Source organism: Rhinolophus sinicus, chromosome 1 (assembly GCF_057876585.1).
Source record: "Rhinolophus sinicus isolate RSI-liver-muscle chromosome 1, RSI-T2T, whole genome shotgun sequence".
Lineage (NCBI taxonomy): Eukaryota > Metazoa > Chordata > Mammalia > Chiroptera > Rhinolophidae > Rhinolophus > Rhinolophus sinicus.
Genome location: NC_142501.1, coordinates 8695456 through 8717230, shown reverse-complemented (window position 1 = coordinate 8717230; position 21775 = coordinate 8695456). Strand labels below are relative to the sequence as shown.

General features: G+C 43.1%; 1 protein-coding gene across 1 annotated transcript; it reads left to right on the top strand.

The window, feature by feature from the left end:
• The first annotated feature begins 1552 nt into the window (after positions 1 to 1552).
• On the top strand, positions 1553 to 15626 carry RBX1 (ring-box 1). Its single transcript, XM_019734544.3, has 5 exons — positions 1553 to 1709; positions 3624 to 3702; positions 8135 to 8205; positions 11192 to 11277; positions 14613 to 15626. Exons 1-5 carry the CDS (start codon positions 1632 to 1634, stop codon positions 14623 to 14625), a joined length of 327 nt encoding a protein of 108 aa, XP_019590103.1. The 5' UTR covers positions 1553 to 1631; the 3' UTR covers positions 14626 to 15626.
• The last annotated feature ends 6149 nt before the right edge of the window (positions 15627 to 21775 follow it).

Below are 21775 nucleotides of genomic sequence, written 5' to 3'. Positions count from 1 at the left end.
CATAACCTTATTTTGTCTTCTTCACAACGCCCGATACCAGAGATTTTCTGATGTATTTATTCATCGACTTGTGTATTATTTCTCTAGTAGGAGTTTGACTCCTTTTATCACTGTATCTCTCCTGTTGATAACAGGACCTGGTACATAGTCAATGAATTTGTTGAATGAAGCATAAATATGTCCTCAATAACTTACTATGGTTTTCTAGTATTCCTATAGGGGCCTTTAGGGTACAATAAATAGATGACAGAAATCTTAACATGGAATTAATGTAACAAAACTTGAGCTAAGAAAAACTTTGTAAGGTTCCTATAATGCTTTTAAGGTCTCAAACAATTTTTCTCTAAGTTTGGTTAAAGCTGTAATGTTTTCACGGATTTGATATTCCTGTTTATGACTACAGCAGGGAAACAAATCGCAATTAGTCCAGTTTAGCAATGGAGTCAACACACTCCATTGCGCTCCAATTTTCTTTTAAGAGAAAATATGAGATTTCAAATAAGCCAATGTAAGATTTATGAGTGACCTAAATTATATTTCTGCAAGAGTAGAGAGGCAAAAGGGATTACCTAGATCAGATATCTGGTCAAGAAATGCGAAGGTAACATAAAATACAGGTGCTTTGGCAGGGAAAGAATGACCAGGAAGAATAAATGGCTGAATGCCTCATACAACAAATTCAGGAAGTACTGCGACCACAGATCCAAGTACAATGCAAGGAGCGGGAAAAGGACCAAAATCGAGGAAGGACCCCATAGTTAGATGACCAGTTGGGAATGGGAAATGTGTGCTCAACTGCGTGAAGTTGAAATCGTGTATCTTAACCAAACACCATTCTGGGACGGACTGGTATTTCAGGCGGGCTGGAAATGGCATCTCCCAGGCTCCCAAGCCTCCTTCTTCCACCTATTTCAGGTGGGCAGCTGAAGGCAGGGCTGGGGAATGCCTGCACAGTTTCGCCCTGGGGAGGACATTCGGGGAGATCCTGTCTCCCGGTCGAATCCTGATCATTTCCTGAACTGGACTCAGAAAACCAAACGGTGCCCTGGGCCCCTGGTCTCCCCAGCCTCAGGCCTCCCAGGGAGGCTGTGTCTCGAGCCTGTATCGTTAGCGGGTGAGGATTTGCGAACGGCCAGTGCGGACTCGGGTTTCCGCAACAGGAAGGGGGGCGTCCACCCTTGCCTCTTCCCAGATTGAACGCAGTGGAAAAGCCGCCTGCATGCCAGCAGCGCGGCGGCCGGAGAAGCGGGGCGGGGCCGGGGCGGCAGGTCGCAGTCGCGGCGGAGGAAGCAGCCGCCGCCCAAACTAAGGGAGTGTGGCCGGGGGCTTCCCAGGGGAGGGCGCCGAGAGCGAGTCCTTTCGAACGTTTCCACCCGGCTCGCTCACGTCTGCCCTGCCCCGCCCGGCCCCGCCCCAGCTGCTCCGACCGCCGCCTCCGCCCCCGCCGACCCAAGAGGGAGGGTGACCTGCGCCAGCGCCTTTAAGAGGCGTGGCCTTATGCTCCGCCCCCACCTGCTCCTCGCGCGCCAGTAAGAGATGGGGGGCGGGAGGAGGTGCCGGGGCGGGAGGGGGAGCAGGCGTGCGCTGGTGCGCAGGCGCAGTGGCCGGACGACGGACCGTGTGTTTCCAAAATGGCGGCAGCAATGGATGTGGATACCCCGACCGGCACCAACAGCGGCGCGGGCAAGAAGCGCTTTGAAGTGAAAAAGGTTGGGTCTCGCCAGCGCCTTCCTCAGGGAAGCTAGAGAGGCGCGGATCTGGCTGGCAGGCCCGTGGATGACCGAGGCGCGGAGGAAAGGGCTTCATTTCAGGGCATTCCTGGGACCGGGTACCACGAAAGGAAGCCGGAGGGCGGGTCTTAGGATTGATCGGCATGCCTGCGGTCCACTGTCAGTGGCGCTATTGGTTTCGTTAAGAGGCTGAAGGGCCAATCACGGATGTGCTTATTGAGCTAGGCGGGGTTGCGACTTGGCTGCGGGAGCCAAGCGCCTGAGCTGTCACTGGAGTGGTGGAGGGGTGGGGAAGGAGAGGGTGGGGTGGGTAGAAGGCGGGGAGTCGGAGCGATGCGGTGGGTGGAGGATGGGGCAGTGCGGCGAAAGCCGGGAACCTGAGGTCCTACCGCATTGGAGGCCTCTGAGGAGATAGGCTGGTGATCTCCCTGCCCCGCCCCTCTACGAACGTCGGGGTCCCTCTCAGTGAGGGACCCAGACCCGGTCCTCGCCTAATCGAGGCGTCCATTATCATTAACCCCTCTGTGTCCCGAGCCCCGCCGAGTTAGTGTCTTGTCTTGAGTGTAACTCTTGGCTCTTTTGAGAGATCTGTTGATTTGTCACACAAGCCGCCCCAGTCATGTGGTCATATCCAGAATCCCCCTCCAAAAAAAAAAAAATAACATGTTGGAATTTGTCATAAAGAGAATGCGAGCCCAAATCTTGTTTGATTTAGTGAGGGTTAAGTACTAGTTGCGAACGACCTGCTGAAAGTGGGAAAGCGAAAAATGTGGAACGTGTCTTTTTGCATGAAATGCCTTATCGTGGTTTCCTAACAGGAGGAAAGGTGTCGATTTCCACCTAAGATAAAGTAAATCTGTTCAAAATGAAGATTCTGAAATAGGGACGATGTTATTCCTAGAACGTCTGGCTAAACACTGGCAATAACCCCCCTCCTAGTTGATTTTTGGTGTTTCATTGTGGGCACTGCGTGTTCAGTTACAATCAGCAGCCATATTGAATAATAATAGAAGTAGGATTTTTTTCCACCAAGTTGAAGCTGTCTGGTAAAAAGTGCTGAAGAAGTTACTAAGACACTGAGAATTGGATTGAAAGAGATGACAGTTTGGGAAGTGGCGCCAAATTAGAGGATGAAAAGGGAGTTTGGGAATCTTTTTCATTGCAGAAGCCAGAAGGTTGAATTACTTAAATGCCACTTTTAGATAAACTCTTACTGGAATTAACTATATATAAGAGTCTTCACATGAAAAGTTGAGCACATCAGTTTATTTGATGGGAGGAGCTAAACAAAATTCTAGTCAATTCTAGAATTTGTTAGGAAGTAATCTTGTAAGACTTAAATGATGACCTTGTTCAGTGTACTGACATTGGGTAATTATTTTATCCAGCTTATCCCACGATTACCCATTTTATGATCCAATCATCATCTTAGTTCATTCTGTTCCTAGGGTTCACCTCCCCACTCATGCTTGCTTGCGTTGAAGAGCAGATATTTATTTATGCAGAAATTGAGCTCTCCTGCAACTGCCAGGGGAACCTACACAATAATTTGACTCTACTCATTAAACCTGAAACGAGCACTTACAAATTATTCCTGATTTGCTTACATTGATATGGCTGACCAGATCATTTTAAGCTGTAGGAAAAAGTAAAATTAAAAGATGACACGTTAATTTCTGTGTTCATGTACTCAGCTGTTTGGGAAATGGGTAAGCACATGTATAGCTTACTATTGCCATCTGATACAATAAATAAGAAGAAAGTAATATCCAAAGACTCTTGTTTGGTGGTCCCTGTGGCCAAAGAGATGATTAACGCCACTGCAGCATGAAATCCTAGAGTGTGTGTATGCGTATGTGTATGACTGCATTGTGCCCCTTTTTCTTTTTGCAGTGGAATGCAGTAGCCCTGTGGGCCTGGGACATTGTGGTTGATAACTGTGCCATCTGCAGGAACCACATTATGGATCTTTGTAAGTAAATGGGGGGGGGGGGCAGGGGTAATTGAGAAGGTTACAGAGATTGTGGCTTTTCTGATGTCACCAATGTTATTTATCCTTCACAATGAAATACAAAGCACAGTCAGAGCACTTGGGGTCTTCTGCATCTAGTCCATTGGTATGTTTGAAACAGATTAGTTTTTTATGATGTTCTGGAGGCATACCCATCTCTCAGAATATATCTACTCAATCTAAAGATGGCATAGTCACATTTACAGTGAATTGTGGACCCAGAAGCATTGTTGATCATTCCTCTGTATTTCCCATCTCGGACCCAGACTCAAAGGCAAAAGTGGTAAAAGGAAGAAAGTAAACTTTGAGCTAAAATATTCTATCCAAGTTAGTGTGTGCTCAGCAAGATTTATAAAGAAAAGCCTAAGAAGTAAGGATTTTGAATGTTAGCCCGATATGTAAGAGGACATCACTGCCAACATCTAAATAGGCAATTAATTGCACTAGAGAAATTTCATTTAAATCTCCACATACTCCATCACACATGGTAGTCAACACATGGTGAACTTGATAGCTATTGACAGACTTAGTATCCATATAGCACTAGGGGCAAGAAGGTTGACCACATTAGAAAAAGTTGAGATTACTTTTTCATCCAGGTATTAAAATGGTTTTCTATCGAGATCAGAAGTGGGGCAAAGAAATGTCAACTTTCTAGAATTGAAATTGTAGGTACTTAGTTTTAAATCACTCATCTACCTCTCCAGCGTCATCATGAGCCACTCTCCTGCTCACTCTAGTAGTTAGTTTCTCTGGCTCTCCATTCTTGAAGTGTCCATGCTCTTTTTTAGAGCCCTCACATATCCTGTTCCCTCTGCCTGGAATATTCTCCACCTCTTGTCCCCCTACCTTGGTCTAACTCAGCACCGTCTAATCTAAATGCAAATATACGTAATTTAAAATGTACTGCTACCTACATGAATAAAATAAAAAGAAACAGATAATTTGTATTTTATTTGTCCTATATCCAAAATATTTTAATTTCAACTGCAATCAATATTTTAAAGTGAAATATTTTACATTTTTTTGTACTAAGGCTTTGCAGTTTAAGTTACAGCACATCTCAATTCAAACTAGCCACATACACAGTGCTCAGTAACCACATGTGTCCAGTGGCTACTTTATTGGGCAGTGCAGAACTAACCTATAATTGGTCTTCAGATCTCACCTTGCTCAAAGATGTTTTCCCTCACCATATTTAACATACAAACACAGGCTATGACAGTTCTGTTAAATATTCCTAAGACATCGTTTGTAACGACCATTTAATTTCATTGGTTCTCAGTCATGTCCGTGTTATTTACTGCTCTATTCCCAGCGTCTAGCATAGTGTCCAGTACATTATAGGTTCTCACTAAATATTTCCTCAGTGAGTAATAAAAACACAAAATAGGGAATAATCTGTGATCATTGCACTTTTGAAAGCACAAATCAAATGCTTTGTGTAGGAAAGCAATCATGGCAGGTGTTGGTAGCTTATTGCCCTTGGCTTCTTTTGAGTTTTGACCCTGTTTACCTTTTCCCACAACAGTCAAAGCAGATCAGCAGCTACCGTGGTGTTTAACACAGATAGAAGAAACCCATCACAGAAAAACACACGCACAGTTTTAAATGTGTTTGGGTGGGGTATTTGATTACATGCTTGCCAATTACTTTGCCTTATGTTTTCACAAGGAGTTGCGCCCAGAGAAAATTTTATTTTTTTGGTGCTCTCTTCTGGAAATAGTTCATGATTTTATATAACCCTGATTTTTTTTTTTTAACCTCTATATTTAAGTTGTGTGTGTCTCTGGATGGAAGAGAATGCACTTCTTAAAAAGACCATGACAGACAAAGGCCACTGGTATCCTGTCTTCTCTTAGAGAGAGTTGAACACTGAGGGGTCACTGTAGGCTTTCAGTTAGACACCTGCCTTATGTATTTTAAATGTCAGATGAAGAAGTAGAACATTGAACTCCTACAACAAAAAATTAAAGTATTTTCAAGTCATGTCTTTTATCCAATGAATATTTACATTCTGGGCCATTTACTAGGCACCAAGATAAAACAACTGAGATCAAGTCTTTTGAGTTTTGACCCTGAAACATACCCTTTTGTTTAATGCAGGCACTCAAGAAAAGTCTGGTTGCCACAACTGGGCTTGTCTTCCTTTCAGAAAAGGATTGGTTCTTGTAAAAAGACTTTGTTAAAGATGAAAATAGGAATCTTGGTATTGCAATGGTCATTTTCTAACAGATTCTGGTCTGGCATTAAATGAATAATTATGTACATAGCTGTAGATAAATAAGAGTGATTATGGCTGTGCCCCAGTTGGATTTTCCTACAAAACATTCTTGGTTTTCCTTTTTTGAGTCCTAATTCATACTACATACCCTACAACAGCTTCATATTTATTTTATATTGCCCTATTTTTGGTGTTTTACAGAGATATGCACTCTGCTAGGTGTTCTTTTTTCCATGACCTCAGGTAATCTTGTTCCAGATGAAGAGGGCATGCAGAAGGGCTTAGACCTAGCCTTTGCCCATAAGAAGTTAGTCTCTTCCTAAAGTCACAGGTCCACCAATGTTTTAAAAGTGTGAAATGTCTGCTTCTGAGATGAAGCCATTGCTTCCATGGCAGTCCTTTGGTGGTAATGCTCTTGTATTGAAATTGAAAAGTCCCCAAGCTTTATGTATCACATGAAATAAGCTCCTGCCTTTGCAGGGGTCTGGCAGGAACCTGTTAGTGCTGCTGGGCTGTCTGCTCTAGGTTGACAGTGTTCCCCTGTTCCTTCTCCTGTTTAAACTAATGACTAACTTCACCAAAAGCTCGAAAACATTCTGTTTTTGAGGCCATTGAACACTCGTATATAGTAATTTTTCATGCCATTTTTATCTGGCATTCTAGATCGCAATCCTATCCCTCCTATGTACTTTGTTCTTTGTTAGGGATTTTCTGGTAAGGAATAAATACGTGTTTGGCCCCCGTTTTCTGTGTTTGTAGAAGTGGTTTTTTTGGTTATTATTAAATGATAATTGTGCCTCTTATTTAGCTAATTTCATAATACGTAGTCCTCATCTAAGTGAGAGGATCCAACTTGAAATTTTATTTTCTCTGCCATCCCTTTGAATATAGTAGTGTATTCACAGCCCCAATAAATTCTTGAATATATTGCATAGACCCTAGATTCTCCACTCTTATCAAAGGAAACCCACTTATTCTCTTCGTAGCATGAATGTGGGTAACAAAAGCAAGTTCTGGGATTTCAGATCCTTTGCCTTTCATATTTTTGAGGGGTGGGGATAAAAACCCTTATTGTGATACACCTCTTCCCCTAAAACCAGACATACCCATTAACATCTCTGCATCATTTTCTTACAATTTTACTATTTTCCACCTATGGAAATTTGAAGTAATTGTCTCCTGTTAAATAGTCTTTCCCGAAGCTTTTTCTTCTTCATAAGGGAGACTCCATTGAGTTACCACCTTTAGAGAAAGCAAATTATACATTAGTAATGCTTGTTCCTTGAATACTTATCCGCAGTAGAGCTTTACTCATCAGTTCTTGATTTCAGTCAGATTTTCATTCTATTGAAGTTCCCCTCCTTTCCCCCCCCTCTATGAAATTGATATTGCGTACATTTTTCAATAATTTGCTCTGTTGGTCTGGCACAATCTTTTCAGGGGCCATAAGCATTGCTAAGTGCTGGGCTCCAAATCTCTAACCCACTGGCCTAACATTTGCTTTATGGACAGTGTTTTAAAGACTTGAGTTGTGATGTCTGTGCAGAGCATACTCTACAGTTTGCCACAGGCCTCTTCACCTGATTGGTCTTGCTTCTGTCCCAATTCACATGTGTCTGCCTGACCCCGTTAGGCTTTGGAGCTTCACGTGGGCAAGCCTGGGGGTTCTGAGGGCCTATGAGGAAGCATTCAGCGAGAGTAGAGGAAAGATGCCACTTCTCAGAACAGTAAGAGTTAGGAGGTGGCCCTAAGAACTTGGAAATTCACCAAATTAGGAGCAATCACTTTCATTTGGACAAGTCAGGTTATGTGCAGAATTGAAAAGTGCCTTTTCCTTCGTTACTGTTTTTGAGCAAGGCTAGGAAATCATTGCACAGCACACTGTTAAGTCACATCTCTGCCTTCTCTATTCTTCACCCTTTTTCACATTCATTAAAAAACAATTACAAAAAAATTTAAATTTAAATTAAAAAAATAAAATAAAATTTAGAAATACGCATAGACAGGTAAAAAAAAAAAATCCAAAAAAAAATTACAGCTAATTAACCCCTGGAGACGATGTTCAGGTTTACACCCCCCCCGCCCCGCCCCGCCCCCCAGCAGGTCGAACTGCTAGACATTGACAGGTCGTGCTCCTGAGCGTCAGTGACCTTGTACTTGTCCCCACAGGCATAGAATGTCAAGCTAACCAGGCGTCTGCTACTTCTGAAGAGTGCACCGTGGCTTGGGGAGTCTGTAACGTAAGGAAACATCTTTCCCTATCAGCATGGCTTGTAAACATTGCCGCTTTTCCTGCTTTGCCAGTCTTGAAAATAACTAGGAAAAAAAATGACTAGCCCACCTTTCTCCCTAAAGGTATACAAATAGTAAAAAAGATTTTCAGTCTTTGTACCATTCACCTGTTACAGGGTAAAACTTATTATTGCAGAGGCAGTAGTTTGTCTTCATTACAGAGTAGGTCTACTTTTGCTAGCAATGTTTTGGGGATTCATCTCTGGGAATTGTTTTCAAAGTGTATGGCACAGTTTGGGGCATTTTCTCCTGTTGGTGGAAATCTTTATCTTAACAGATGTTTTTTAAGGCTGTCTTATGGAACTAAGTTTGTTGATAAATTGAGTGTTCAAATGCGTGCATGTGTGTGCATGCGCATTTTAAATGTGTCAAATGTACTAAGGATTTTTTTTGTGTTTTTTTTTTTTTTTTTTTAACATGGCTCATGCCAAAAATGTTTGGGGCAGCATCGTTGGACTGAATGTATGGCCTTCCAGGGTGTGACAGCTGTGAAGGATAACAAACATCAAATATGTTATTTCTAGCATGTGTTAAAACTTCATCCGTATAGCCATATAGTCCCAGTCAGATGAGCTAAAATTGTCCTGTCTGGATCTCCTGTGCCAAGGAAACAGAGGACCCACAGCCCCCACATGGCACAGGCCTAAGAGACTCCAAGTCAGACCACCATTCCCTGTCTGTGTGACTTACTAAGTGACTTTGGACAGGTATTTGACGCCTCTCAGCCCTGGTTCCCTCATGTAAAGTAGAGCTAACGCTAGACTGCATAGAGTTTAATCAGACTGAAATGATTTTATGCTGAAAGTGCTTACAACACTTGTTTGCACATAGTAAGCATAATGTTTGCTAAATAAATAGAAATACAAATTTGGGGGGTGCTGGTTACTGAAGAGATAGGACTGTCAGTACTTGAGGCTCACCCACACCTGTGGTGACGTTCTTAATTCTGTCGGCCCTGTGGGCAGTTTCACAGAAGCCTGTGTTAGCTCAGGGACAGCCTTTGTTGTTCTTGGGGGTAAAGAAATAAAAAGTATCAGGCTCTTTGCTCTCCCTGGCATTCAGGCATGTTCTAAGAACCACGTTTCTCTGGTGGAAGGAAAGGGGGTGAGCTTCCCCTAATTAGGGTTAAGGAGAGACTTCCTCAGAGAGCGTGGCATAAGGAGGAGCCGGCATGGTGTGGCAGCGCCTTTGCGCTGGTCCTGGGTTCTAGTGGGTCTACTAACCAGCTCCGTGAATTAGACAGGTCACTTACCTTGTCTGGGTTTCAGTTTCCTGTGTATAAACTGAAGATGATAATACCCGCCTTGCTTGCTTGCCAGGGGAGCTGTAATGCTCAAATGACGGAAGGCATGTTAACATCACCTGTAAGCAGGAAAGCACTGGCCAGGGTACTTGGAGACTGCTAAACATACCCGTAATGTATCTTAGATTATTAACAGGAAGAAAGTTGGGCTCAGGAATGTTCAGGAATGCTGTCACCTGCCCTGCAGCCCCTCTCTCTCTCATCTTCTCAGGCAGTTGGGATGTACAAGGACCATGTACTTCTGCAAAGTGCCTAATGGGGGAAGTGGGAGGTGGAGAAAGGTGTGTCAGATACACTTAGGTGAGCCTGTCCCCATGATTGAGAAAAATGCCACCACTTCCTACCTTTTAGAAATTGCATGGGTTTTTTTCTTTTTCATAACAAGTTGTATGAGAGTCAACAGGAAAAGCATCTTCCAAAAGCTGTCACTCCGGGAGAATTTTCACTCCTGTAGAGTATTTGTAGTGTTCTAGCTGTGGATTCCACTCTTAATTACTGAATTCTATTTTTCTCTTTGTCAAAAGATAGTTCACAAGATAATCATCCACGCTGATATTCTTCTTTACGTTCCATGCATGTTTGGGGAGACATAACTGACCAGATTTCAAGGCTGTTATTAAACCAAGCCTGCAAAAGCTTTCATTGTTTTTGTTGGGGTGTCAGCATTCCCGTCTGTCCCCACCTCAGCTGACCCATTACAGATTAGATAAGGAGGAGCACTTGCCACTTCTCTCTTAATACTATGCCCACATGAGCAGGGAGAGGACAATAAATGTCCGTTGCAGAGGTGCTGTCATTAGCATCTGCATGTTATTAACGCGTGCCCGAAAAAACGGCAAACAGGTATTCCTTTTCCCCAGATCGGAAGCCAACTCCTAGCTCCCTGTCAGTTACCAGGATTCCTGCTACTCTTGCCTTTTTTCCTGTCGTGATCATGACATAAGCCCTTTGATGCTCATTCAGCTGCTTGTGTGCAGTTTGCTCATCATAATACTTCCTTTTACCCTAATTTTTTATCTCATTCCTTTTAAGACAAAGTCCCTCACCCATTAAAGGCTTATTGAATGAGTACTGAGCATCAGTGAACAAATCTGGAAATAAAGTCCTTTGAACAGAGTTGAACTGGGTGTGGCAAGGTTGGGGAAGTGCCCATCTCAGCTCTGGGTGGGTGGCAGTGGCAGTACTCTACTAAGGACTGAGAAGGCTCTTCTCCTAGGGTTCCTGTTCTCCAAAGGGGGTGCATTTGGAGACCAAGAATGGGGAAATTTGAAACAAGGGCCTCCTTGCGTCTGTCCAAGGAATGTAGAAGAATCCATTTGCAGGCCAAATAGGACCAGGGGGCCATATTCCATCTTCCCTTAAGAGAAAGGGAGAGAGCTCACTGCTAGAACATACACCATTCTTCCTAATTTCCTCCTTTAGCTGTAATGACGTTTCTAGTAAATGTTGCATTGACAATATCCTTGCACCCAGCCGGGATGTATGGGTTGTGACCTTTGCCTCCCGTTGTTTGTAGGCCGCCATTGCTCTTCAGCCCGCTGTGTGTAACCACTCCACTGCATTGGAGATGTAGTGTCAGTAGTTGCGGAGCCTACACAGTTATTTTTAATAATGTGTATCTTTTCTTCCAGCATGCTTTTCACTTCCACTGCATCTCTCGCTGGCTCAAAACACGACAGGTGTGTCCACTGGACAACAGAGAGTGGGAATTCCAAAAGTAGGTGTCTGGCTGTTTTGATGTTATAAGACTGGGCTTTGTGGTCAGCGTGATTCTTTGACCCACCTCAGGCTGGAGGGTGCATAGTCTTACAACGTGGAGCCGTAAGACATGCCTACTTTTTGGTAACTATTAAATAGTTCCAAAATCACATCCATAATAAGGCTCCAAGAATTAAGTAATGTGGGGCAGAATCATATCAACTTGTTTCTTTGGTTGATCTCATGCTGATTGATACAGCATTTATGGCTATGTCAACTAAGTTACTGTTATTATGTCCATAAAACATGACATGGTAAAAAAATTTTAAATTCAGATGGTCAAAAGGGTATACCACAAAAATGAGTCCCCTACCTTATTCGTCTGATCTCACTCCTGGAGGTAATAACCATCAGCTAGAGCTTAGCTTTCCCAGCTATCTCCATATGTATACTTGTATGTCTGTGGGTGGGTATCTGTATAGAATTTTTGCCTTAGCAAAAATATAACACATAGTAACTTACCTTGCTTTTTATTTATTTTTTTTATTTTTTTAATTTTTTTTTTTTTACCTTGCTTTTTCGTTTCATACACTTTGGAGATTTTCCATATCCACACACAATAAGCTACCTCCCTTCTAGTGGTTGCAGAGTATGTTCTCATGTAGATGCACCATAATTTAATCAGTCCCTGTGGATTGACATTTCAGTTTCCTGTTTTTCACTGTTAAAAACAATGTGTAGGAAGATACTTTTAATGAACAAATCTATCTACTCCATAGAAAAGTTGAGGCAGAATAATGCCAGCCATAAAAAAAAAAAAAATGACCGTGTTCCCCCAAAAGTAAGACCTAGCTGGACCATCAGCTCTAATGCGTCTTTTGGAGCAAAAATTAATATAAGACCCGGTCTTATTTAACTATAATATAAGACCAGATCTCATATAACATAAGACCAGGCCTTACATTAAGTTTTGCTCCAAAAGACGCATTAGCGTTGATAGTCCAGCTAGGTCTTATTTTCGGGGAAATACGGTATATGTATTCGCAAAGTATTAATTGCAGAATGAAATATAGTTGTAATTAATTTATGTGAGCATTAGTTCAGAATAGCATTAGTTAGCTAAATTAGTATATCGTTCAGAATAACTGCAACTGAAGTAGCTGAAATTTTTTTAAACATAAATAATGTCTCTCTTAAAAATAAGTTAATATTACAAATAGATTAGAAGCAGGTTTAAAATTCACCCAGCCTCTATACTAAAATTGCCATCACAAGATAAACCAGTTTTCTACCATAAAAACTGGCTCAGCGCTGCCAATTAATTTGAATCACCTTTTCATTTACAGAATTGTTTCATTTTCTAATTAAAACCCTGATTTTTAAAAAATGTGTGGGGGTGAGCATCCTTATTCATGACTCTTTGTGTATATGTCTGAGTCGTGTATATCTGAGGCAGTAATTCTTAAAAGAGGAATTTCTGAGTAAGGAGTATGTATGTTTTTATTTTTAATGGTGTTAGAGTTTCCTTTCCCAAGAATATGTACTAATTTACACTCCCTCTGAACAGTGCAACAGAAAGCCCCTTTCTCCATTTCCTGCCAATGCTCTGTAATCAAGCTTGTCCATCTTAGCTATTCTGATAGTTGAAAATTAGTACTTAGTGACATTTTTTGAATTTTGAGTGAGATTGGGCTACTTTTCATATGTTTTTATGCCTCATATTTTTCTCTAAAATGCCTTTTTTCTGTTGAATTATTTTTCTGTTTTTCTCTGAAATGCCTTTTTTCTGTTGAATTGTTGGTCATTTACTTTATCAAATCTTATATGGGGAGAGGATTTTAAAATATGAGTTTAGATTAATAGGTGATAGTTGTAAAAACAGAAACTAGGGTTCTTTAGTTTGTTAAGGGTTTAGAAATCCCTTATTGGTACAGTTATTTTGCTTTTAGACTTGATGATTTACTTAGGTAAAGCGTTTTGGAAGTCATATCAAATGCAAGTTCATTTTTAGGAAACCTGCCAAATACTCAGTATCTAACTCATACCATTGCGCTCCATTCAGCAAAGTGTATGCTGAGTAATGTGTAAGATATAAAAATGTATGAGACAGTCCTTTCCTGGCCTTGGGAAGCTTGCATTCTGCCTGGAACCATGACAGTAAAATATGTCAAGGCAGAAGCACTTTTCTGAGTTCTCAAGAGGCCTGTATGATTTCTTCTGAGCAGGCTCAGGATTCTGTTTTAGACCAAAATTGTCCTGTGTCGCCCATTCCATGTGCCCAGGGCTGAGCCTAAGAAGTGGAGGTGTGAAGAATTCCTCATGTTGGGCTATGACACTGCCTCTTTATCCAATCAGTGACTCTGCCAGGCAGTGGTTTTCAGTGCACCAGGAAAACAAATTCAGAAGGAACAAATTACGGTCTTGTATAATCTGATAGACAGCTTCTGGGTTGCTCTCCAGCCCACTAACAAAAACTAAACTTCCACCCTGTGTGGAATTTGACACAACGTTTTTTGACAATATTCAAGTGGATTTCTTACAAAAAGTGCTCCAAGGATCTTCTATTCCTTCGGGCTGACTGAAACAGTGATGTGGAGTTCTAGAACCCCAGTTTTCATCCATACAACGGAGTGTTTGCATCAGAGGCTAACTGCCCAAAAAAGAACCAGGACAAAATATTAAGTAAGAAAATAATGAAGTATTTTGTGTTCAAGAAATCCATTTATATGTGGAAGAAATTTCCTGACCTTGTTTATTTTTATAATCTTGTTATAGCCATATTTTGGCTTCTGGGGAAATCAGAAACCACTTGAAATCCATACCTAGTTTTTCTATAGTTCTCTTTCTCTAGTGCTCAGTGTAATCAGGGCTGTCATTGGAGCTGGTGATAGATTTTTGAAATTGAAGGCTGTTCGATTACTATTCTCTGTATTTGCCCACAAACTTGCCTGAGTTGAGGTGAAAAAGGCTGCTATAGGTAGGGGAGGCCCAGAGCTCAAACTGAGCCGCTGGCTGGAGCCAACAGGTGGAGTTCCCTTCCACAAACAGCAGCTCTGACTTTTCCCTGTCACCTCCCTGATACTGCCCGGGATCTGTCTCCTAAATGTAGGTGGAAACAGTTGAACCCCAGGAAGGGATGGTCACTAAAAAGCGGGCAGCGGGTCAGCTGGTACGGAGGGTGACAAGATGGAAGGGCAGAGACTAGTGTCATAACCCAGTCTTAGAGCACACTCGTGGCCATTTACCTCTCTTCAAAGTTTTCATCAGATTTGCTCATATGTTTTCAGAGGGTTTTATAGTCTCAAAACAGGCAATTATCAAGAAATTTATAAAATAATTGACTTTGTCTTTCAGGTATGGGCACTAGAAAAAGAATTCTTCCATCAAGCTCAACTGTATTGTTTTTAGTTACTTAATTATAAATGAGATAGAACCGTGTCCTTTCTGCTTTGTCTTTTCAGTTTGCTCTTCCTGCAGTTATATTGTATTCTTCGTCAAATAAAATCTAGTTGGATTCTAGAACAGATGCTGTCTCTCGTGTATGTGAAAAAAAGTGAATGCAAATAAAGGATCCCCTCTTCCTAGGTTAGAAAGCCAGCTTGTACAAGTGAGACAGGTGTGTATTAGAGTCTGGCCGGAGCTGTCCTGTGAGCATGTGGCTTGGTCACGAGGAAGCCTGTCCACAGGTTACTGATGGCAATCTTGGACAAGTCACCTCTGCACCGAATTTTCCTCCTCTGGGAAGTGGCTTCTAAGGACTAAATGGCATCATGTGGCCACAGAAAGAGGTTTTGTAAACTGAGAAACCACTGTACAAATGTTAACTTTGTGTATGACATATTGCTTTCTCTTTTTAGTTTAGAAAAGTAAACTTGAAAAAAATCTAATAGGTAACCTTAGCTGGCAAAAGAATAATTTTTGAACTCAAGTTGACGATTGGTGTCACTTAAAATTGAATTAGTAAGATAATTCAAGTTTCCTTTACCACCACCACCCCCTTTTGAAATTTGTTTAAAATGTGTTGGCCATGGAAGGAATTGTCAGCTGTAGTATTAATTCAATATAGAGTGTCTAACTGAGAAGCACTGTAGTTTACTGCAGTGGTTCTCAGAGTGTAGTCTGTGGGCTCCTGGGGGTACCTGAAACCCTTTCAGGAGCTTCATGAGGTTCCTTTTCCAACTGCATGTCTGTATGAGGCCAGCTTTTATGTCCTTCAGTCAAAGCAACGTATTGAACGAAGAAGCAGATGTAAGGATCCCATTGTCTTCAGTCAGATATAAACGATGTGCAAAAATGTAAAACAGTGCCACTCATCTATTTTGTTTTGAAAAAGTTACTTTTAATAAAAATATTTATGTTAACATGTGATGGGGTTTTGTTCTTTTTAAATCTTTTATATGTCTTGATTTTGATTTCCATTATGGTAAATACCTACAGCTGAAACCCACACAAAAACTCTTGAGGTTTTTGATTTTTAAGATCCTAAGAGGATCCTGAGACTAAAAAGTTCAAGAACCTCTAACTTAGAAATGAAGAACGTGGACGTCCTAATGAACCCGCCTGAAGCGCAGCCTCCCACGTAGCTTCCCACACGTGCCTGGTCCGTGGCAAGCTCTCACGTGGAGGTAGCTGCTGTGCCTGAGGGCTCCCACCCTCAGGTGGCAGAAACCCTCTCTCTTAAACCCCGTTCAAGTGGTCATTTAAACTGAATCCTTTCAGTAGTAAAAACCACGTTACTTTTCGCACAGATGACATTACATACTTGGAGAGTCCTACTTTGGTATTATCAGGACTCTTGGTTGCTGAGTACAAAAACCCAGCTTCTGCTTAGGGAAAGCGGGCTTGAGCGGAGGGATGTGGGGCTATGCAATGGAACAGAAGAAAGGGCTAGGGATACCACTGGACCTAAAGGAATCGCTGCTGGGATTCTCACTGCTGCTCTTTCCCAGAGGCTCACTTCAGATACTCCAGGCAAACTCTGGATGCTGCCATCTTTCTCCCACAGCTTCTGCCACACGAGAGACTCCAAGTTCTGGTTCCAAAAATCCCCACTGGGTCAAGTGCCCATAATGACCAATTAGTAGATTCCCATAGAAAAGAGTGGCTGCCTTGAGAACCTCATAGTTGGAATGTAGGTTGACAGTTCCCAGGAGAACTGGAATGGCATGGGACAGACAAAACAAGAGATGTCTAAAGACTTCCTGGGAAGATTTTTCTTACATTAAGCCAAAATGTCTCCTTGTAATATACATGTTATTCTTGTGTTGCCTCATGAAACTGGTGGACGTAAATCTTCCCTGAGCTATTAGTGGAATTATTTGCCCAGTGCCTTCTATGTGCTATACCTAGAGGACACGCTGAGTTTGACAGTCTTTGCCCTCAAATCGCTCACAGTCTAGTAGGTGATTACTAAGCGATAAATGCATGGTGGAAGCTAGCTCTGAAGAGCTTGACAGGGTCCAAATCCGGGCTTGATCCTGAAGTGCCCGTTCTCTTGGTTTTCCTTCTGACAACCCCTGTGCCCTGTAGGAGCTCCTCTTCAACCTGCCCCTGAAGGTTCTGGTCTCAGTTCTGCTCTGTTCTGGAAGATCTCATCCTCCCCCGTGGTCACAACCGTGTGCTGGGCCCTCAGATAGGTTCCTGATAGCTGGTTATGTCTTCCCAGATCCACCTGGAGCAACCTCAGGTTGGTAGCTTGAAATTGTATCCACACCACAGAAATTGGGAAATGCTACCAGTCAGAGCACCTTTTCCCCGGAGAGCCTGTTGTCAGTCATTTACCAGCACGTCACTGCATAGCTACCATCTTTAGGAAAATGGCACTCACATGTGTCCGTTGTCTATCTCCAGTGGTGTGTGTCAGACACTTCAAACTCAGCATGTTAAAAATGACTGACCTATGATCATTTTCCCAAAACATTCCCCTCCTGGATCACCTAGCCTGGTTAATGGCATTGTCACATCCAATTCCTGAAGCCACAGGCATTCACAAGGCATTTTAGAGACTCTCCTCTCCTTCATCTCTGCATCTAATTAGTCATTGACCTCTATTCATTCTACTGTCATACTCACAAAAATCTGTATCCTCTTCTCCATTCCCAGAGCCCAGGCGATCTTCAACTTTCTCTCCGACGATTGCAGTTCCCTGACTGGTCATGATGTCATTAGTCCCCTTGGTACAACCTGTAGTCTTCAATCTGGTCTGGTGCCCCTTCCACTGGTTGAGAAACTCCCCACCTTCATTCCCCCTCAGAGACCTTGAACATGCTGCGTCCTGGCTCCTCCAACTTTCTTATAGCTGGAGTGAGGTGGGTTACCTAACTAACTGCCGTCAGTCAGAGACACTCAGCCTGCCTTCCAACCTGACCGTGGGCAGCAGCACTGGCCGTACCCAAGACCCAGTGCAGATGGCACAATGGATTATGACATCCAGTGTTTCACAGCCTCAACAGCTAACACCTTCCCAGACTAGTTTTGTGGCCTCGCTTTGGTTGTGGTCCCAGTTGCTACTCATTTTCTAAGCCCCATTCTCTAATACCCCTAGTGCTGCCAAGAGCTCGCCCACATCCTTTCAGTAGCCACTCTGCTTTCAAAACCAGCCAGCTCGCTGGAACCCACTGCCCACTCTCTGCACTGGGCCCTCGCCCATGGTCTGCAGAGTCTACCACTGCCTGTAATGTCACAGTGTAACCCTGTTTCTGTCCATCTCTTGCCAGCCTTGCATGAATCCCTCAGCCCACTGACCTGATAACTTTAAATATTTGCATCATCTAACTAACTTTAAAGAACTTGCCCCTGGCCTCCCATTTTACTTAAATAAAATGAAACTTCTCACTCAGGCCCACTCATCTCCAGTTGAGCTACCCCCTGCCTTCCTTCCTGGTCTTATCTAAGAATGTTATTCCCTCTGGTGTTCCCAGAGCTCCAACCACCCAGGAGGGAGTCAGCACCTGCTTTTGGCCTTGGCCTGGGGCTTCCCCCACGTCTCCGTCTCCGCGTAGCTGGCTTCTTCAAGTCTCAGAACACGCTTCAGCTATCAGCTGCAGAAGGAGGACTTCCCTGCCACCCTGTGGAAATGGCCACCCACTTCACTCTGTCACATCAACCCATTTGATTGTCTACAAGGCACTCAGTGCTAGCTAAATTGTCTTGGTCACTTACGTGATTACTTGTTTACACTCAGTCTATCCTCCTGGAGAAGCTCCAGGAGAGCAAAATCTTCATCCGTCCTGTTTGCCTTTGAACTTCCAGAACCTACCACCATGCCTTCATCGGTTGAATAAATAAACGATGGGATGAGCACTTGAACTCCCCTCATTTTTATTTGGTTCATGCCTGCCAAGCCAACTGTCTGATCAGGATGGGGCGGTCCACTGGAAAACAGGATTAAACTAATGGTGTAGGTGTGAGTATCTTTTCTGATCCATGCAATGATAGCTGTGGTTCACTTCGAAATTATTCCTGTGAATAATGAGAAATTCACAGTCACCTAATCGACACAAAAAATAGAATCTACAAGATGGATGCTGTTACTGCCCAGTGTTACAGATCAGGAAACTGAGGCTCAGAGAGCTTAGGTGATTGTGTAAGTTTTCATTGTAGGGAATGGCGGAGGTACAATTTGAATTGGGGTCAGTCTGACTCCTGCTGCTCCCTGGTTGACACCAGGCCCGCTCCCCTCCCCACCCAGAGGATTCGGCTCACGCTCTCTGGGTCTTTGGTGATGACTCCACCTCACCGCACCCCTCACAGAGGCCTGCCCACCCTGCAGTGCCATCATCCATGATTCAGAGTAGGCAAGCTTTTCATTTTAAACCATGGCCAGAAATTCCTCTTTCCTCTTCGAAAGACATGAATTTGGGGAAGAAGGAGTGAACACACCACCTGTCGTTTGTTTGTTTGCTTTGTTTTGTTTTTGAGCACCCAAGTTCTTAATATATTGAAGGGCAGAGTTGAGTGTACAAATCAATAATAATAGCACTCTTCATTAAACTGAGGCTTGGAGGAAAAGCCAGGTTCCCTGATTAATAAAGAGCCCTGACCTTTGTAGAGTCCTTAACTATTTACAAAGGCCTTTCACTCCATTCTCTCATTTTCCCCTCACACTAGCCCTCTGAGAGGCAATCTTGGAAGGAGATAAACTGGGGTCCACATCCCAGCCTGCCACTGACAAGCCGTGTGACCTTGGGCAGGTCACCCAATCTGTCCAAGTTCCTCATTTATTTTTTATTTTAAATTATGAACTTGACTTTTTAAAAAATCTTGGTGAATAGTTCTATGAATTTTAACATATATACAGATTAGTGTAATCACCACCACAATCAGAATACAGAGCAGTTCCATCTCCACCAAAACCTCCCTGGGCTATCTCTTCATAAACACACTTTCCCCACCCCTCACCCCTGATGACAACTGCTCTGTTCTCCATCCCTGTAGTGTTGTCTTTTCAAGAATGTCATAATAGGGGGGCGGACAGGTGGCTCAGTTTGTTATAGCACAAGCTCTGGGCAACAGGGCTGCCGGTTGGATTCCCACATGGGCCAGCGAGCTGCGCCCTCCGCAACTAGAATGAAGTCAATGAGCTGCTGCCAAGCTCCCGGGTGGTCAGATGGCTCAGTTGGATTGGAGCGCGTGCTCTCAACCACAAGGTTCAACTTCCGCAAGGGATGGTGGGCAGCGCCCCCTGCAACTAACAACAGCCACTGGACCTGGAGCTGAGCTGCACCCTCCACAACTAAGATTGAAAGGACAACAACTTGACTTGGATGGAGCTGATGAGTCCTGGGAAAAACACACTACTGTTCCCCAATAAAAAGTCCTGGGGGGGGGGGAAGAATGTCATAATAGTATCGTACGGTATGTCACCTTCTGAGCCTGGCTTCTTTCACTCAACATAATACCTTTGTGATGAACCCACAGGTGGTCATGTGCATAAATAGTTTGTTCCATTTTATTCCATCATATGGATGCACATAGGTTGCTTCTCCATTCATCCGTTGAAGGACATTTGGGATGTTTCCCATGTTTTGAGTCTTCTGGTTTTTTTATTATTCGTTTTTGGTTTTTACAAGTTTTTTTAAATGGTGGTAAAATATACATAACAAAGTTTACCATTATCAGTGTACAATTCAGTGGCATTAAGTATTACATTTAGAATGTTGTATAACTATCACCAACTATTTCCAGAACTCTTGCATCATCACAAGCAGACATTCTCTATCCATTAAACAATAACTCCCCATTCTTCCTGCCCCACCCCCACCAGCCCCTGGCAACTTCTTTCTGTCTCTATGAATTTGCCTATTCTAGGGACCTCATATAAGTGGAATCATACAATATTTGTCCTTTTGTGTCTTGACTTCTTTCACTTAGCACAATGTCTTCAAAGGTCATCCATATTGTACCATGTGTCAGAATTTCATTCCTTTTTTAGGCTGAATAGTATTCCAATGTATGGATATATTACATTTTGTTTGTGCATTCATCTGTCATGGATGCTTGGGGTTTTTCCTACCTTTGGGCTATCATGAAAACTTCTGCAATGAACATGATGTATACAAAATATCTCTTTGAGACCTTGCTTTCCATTCCTTTAGGTACATACCTAGAAGGACAATTGCTGGATCATTTGGTAAACTCTATATTTAGCTTTTTGAGAAATTGCCTACCACAGAGAGTGCACCATGTCCCATTCCTACTAGCACAGCACTCAAGTTTCTCTACATCTGTATTAGTCTGCTCAGGCTGCTGTAACAAAATACCACAAACTGGTGGCTGAAACGACAGAAATTTATTTCTCACAGTTCTGGAGTCCAAGATCAAGGTGCTGGCAAATTTATTTTCTGGTGAGAGCTCTCTTCCTGGCTTACGTATGATCACATACTGGCTATGCCCCACATGGCCTTTCCTCAGTATGAGCACTCAGGGAGAGGGAGAGAGAGGGAGGGAGGGAGGGAGGGAGGAGGAGGGCGAGGGAGGGGGAGGGAAGGAGAGGGAGAGGGGGAAGGGGGAGAGGGAGAGCACACCTCTACTCCTTCCTGCCTTCCTTCATCATAGATTCTGCATCCATGTAGACAATTCATCCAAACCCTGGGCTCTCACTTCCTTGACCTTCATGCTGCCAAGGCCACCTGCTACCTTTGTCACACCCCAGACCTTGTCATAGCAGGAACAACATCACTTCCAGAACTTCCATGTCAAACACCCCATTCTTGGACCTCCACCTTCCAACTATATTTCCAGCTCCTTCCTTTAGTCTGATGTGACAATTCTTCCTCACGTTTGGGACCCCGAAACCATTGGCCCTTCATCTTTTAACAGATCATCCATCACCTCCTTTCCTATCCTCAGGTGCCTTCTTATCCATACTAGATTTGTGCTCCATTGTTTTGAACTATTCCTTGCTGAACAGCTGAATGTGGCTGATGAAGGTTCTCGCTTGGACTCTGTCACACAAAACTCAAGTAGGGACTGAGCTGCTCAGCAACCCAAGCCCCACCCAGAATGCTGGTCCATTT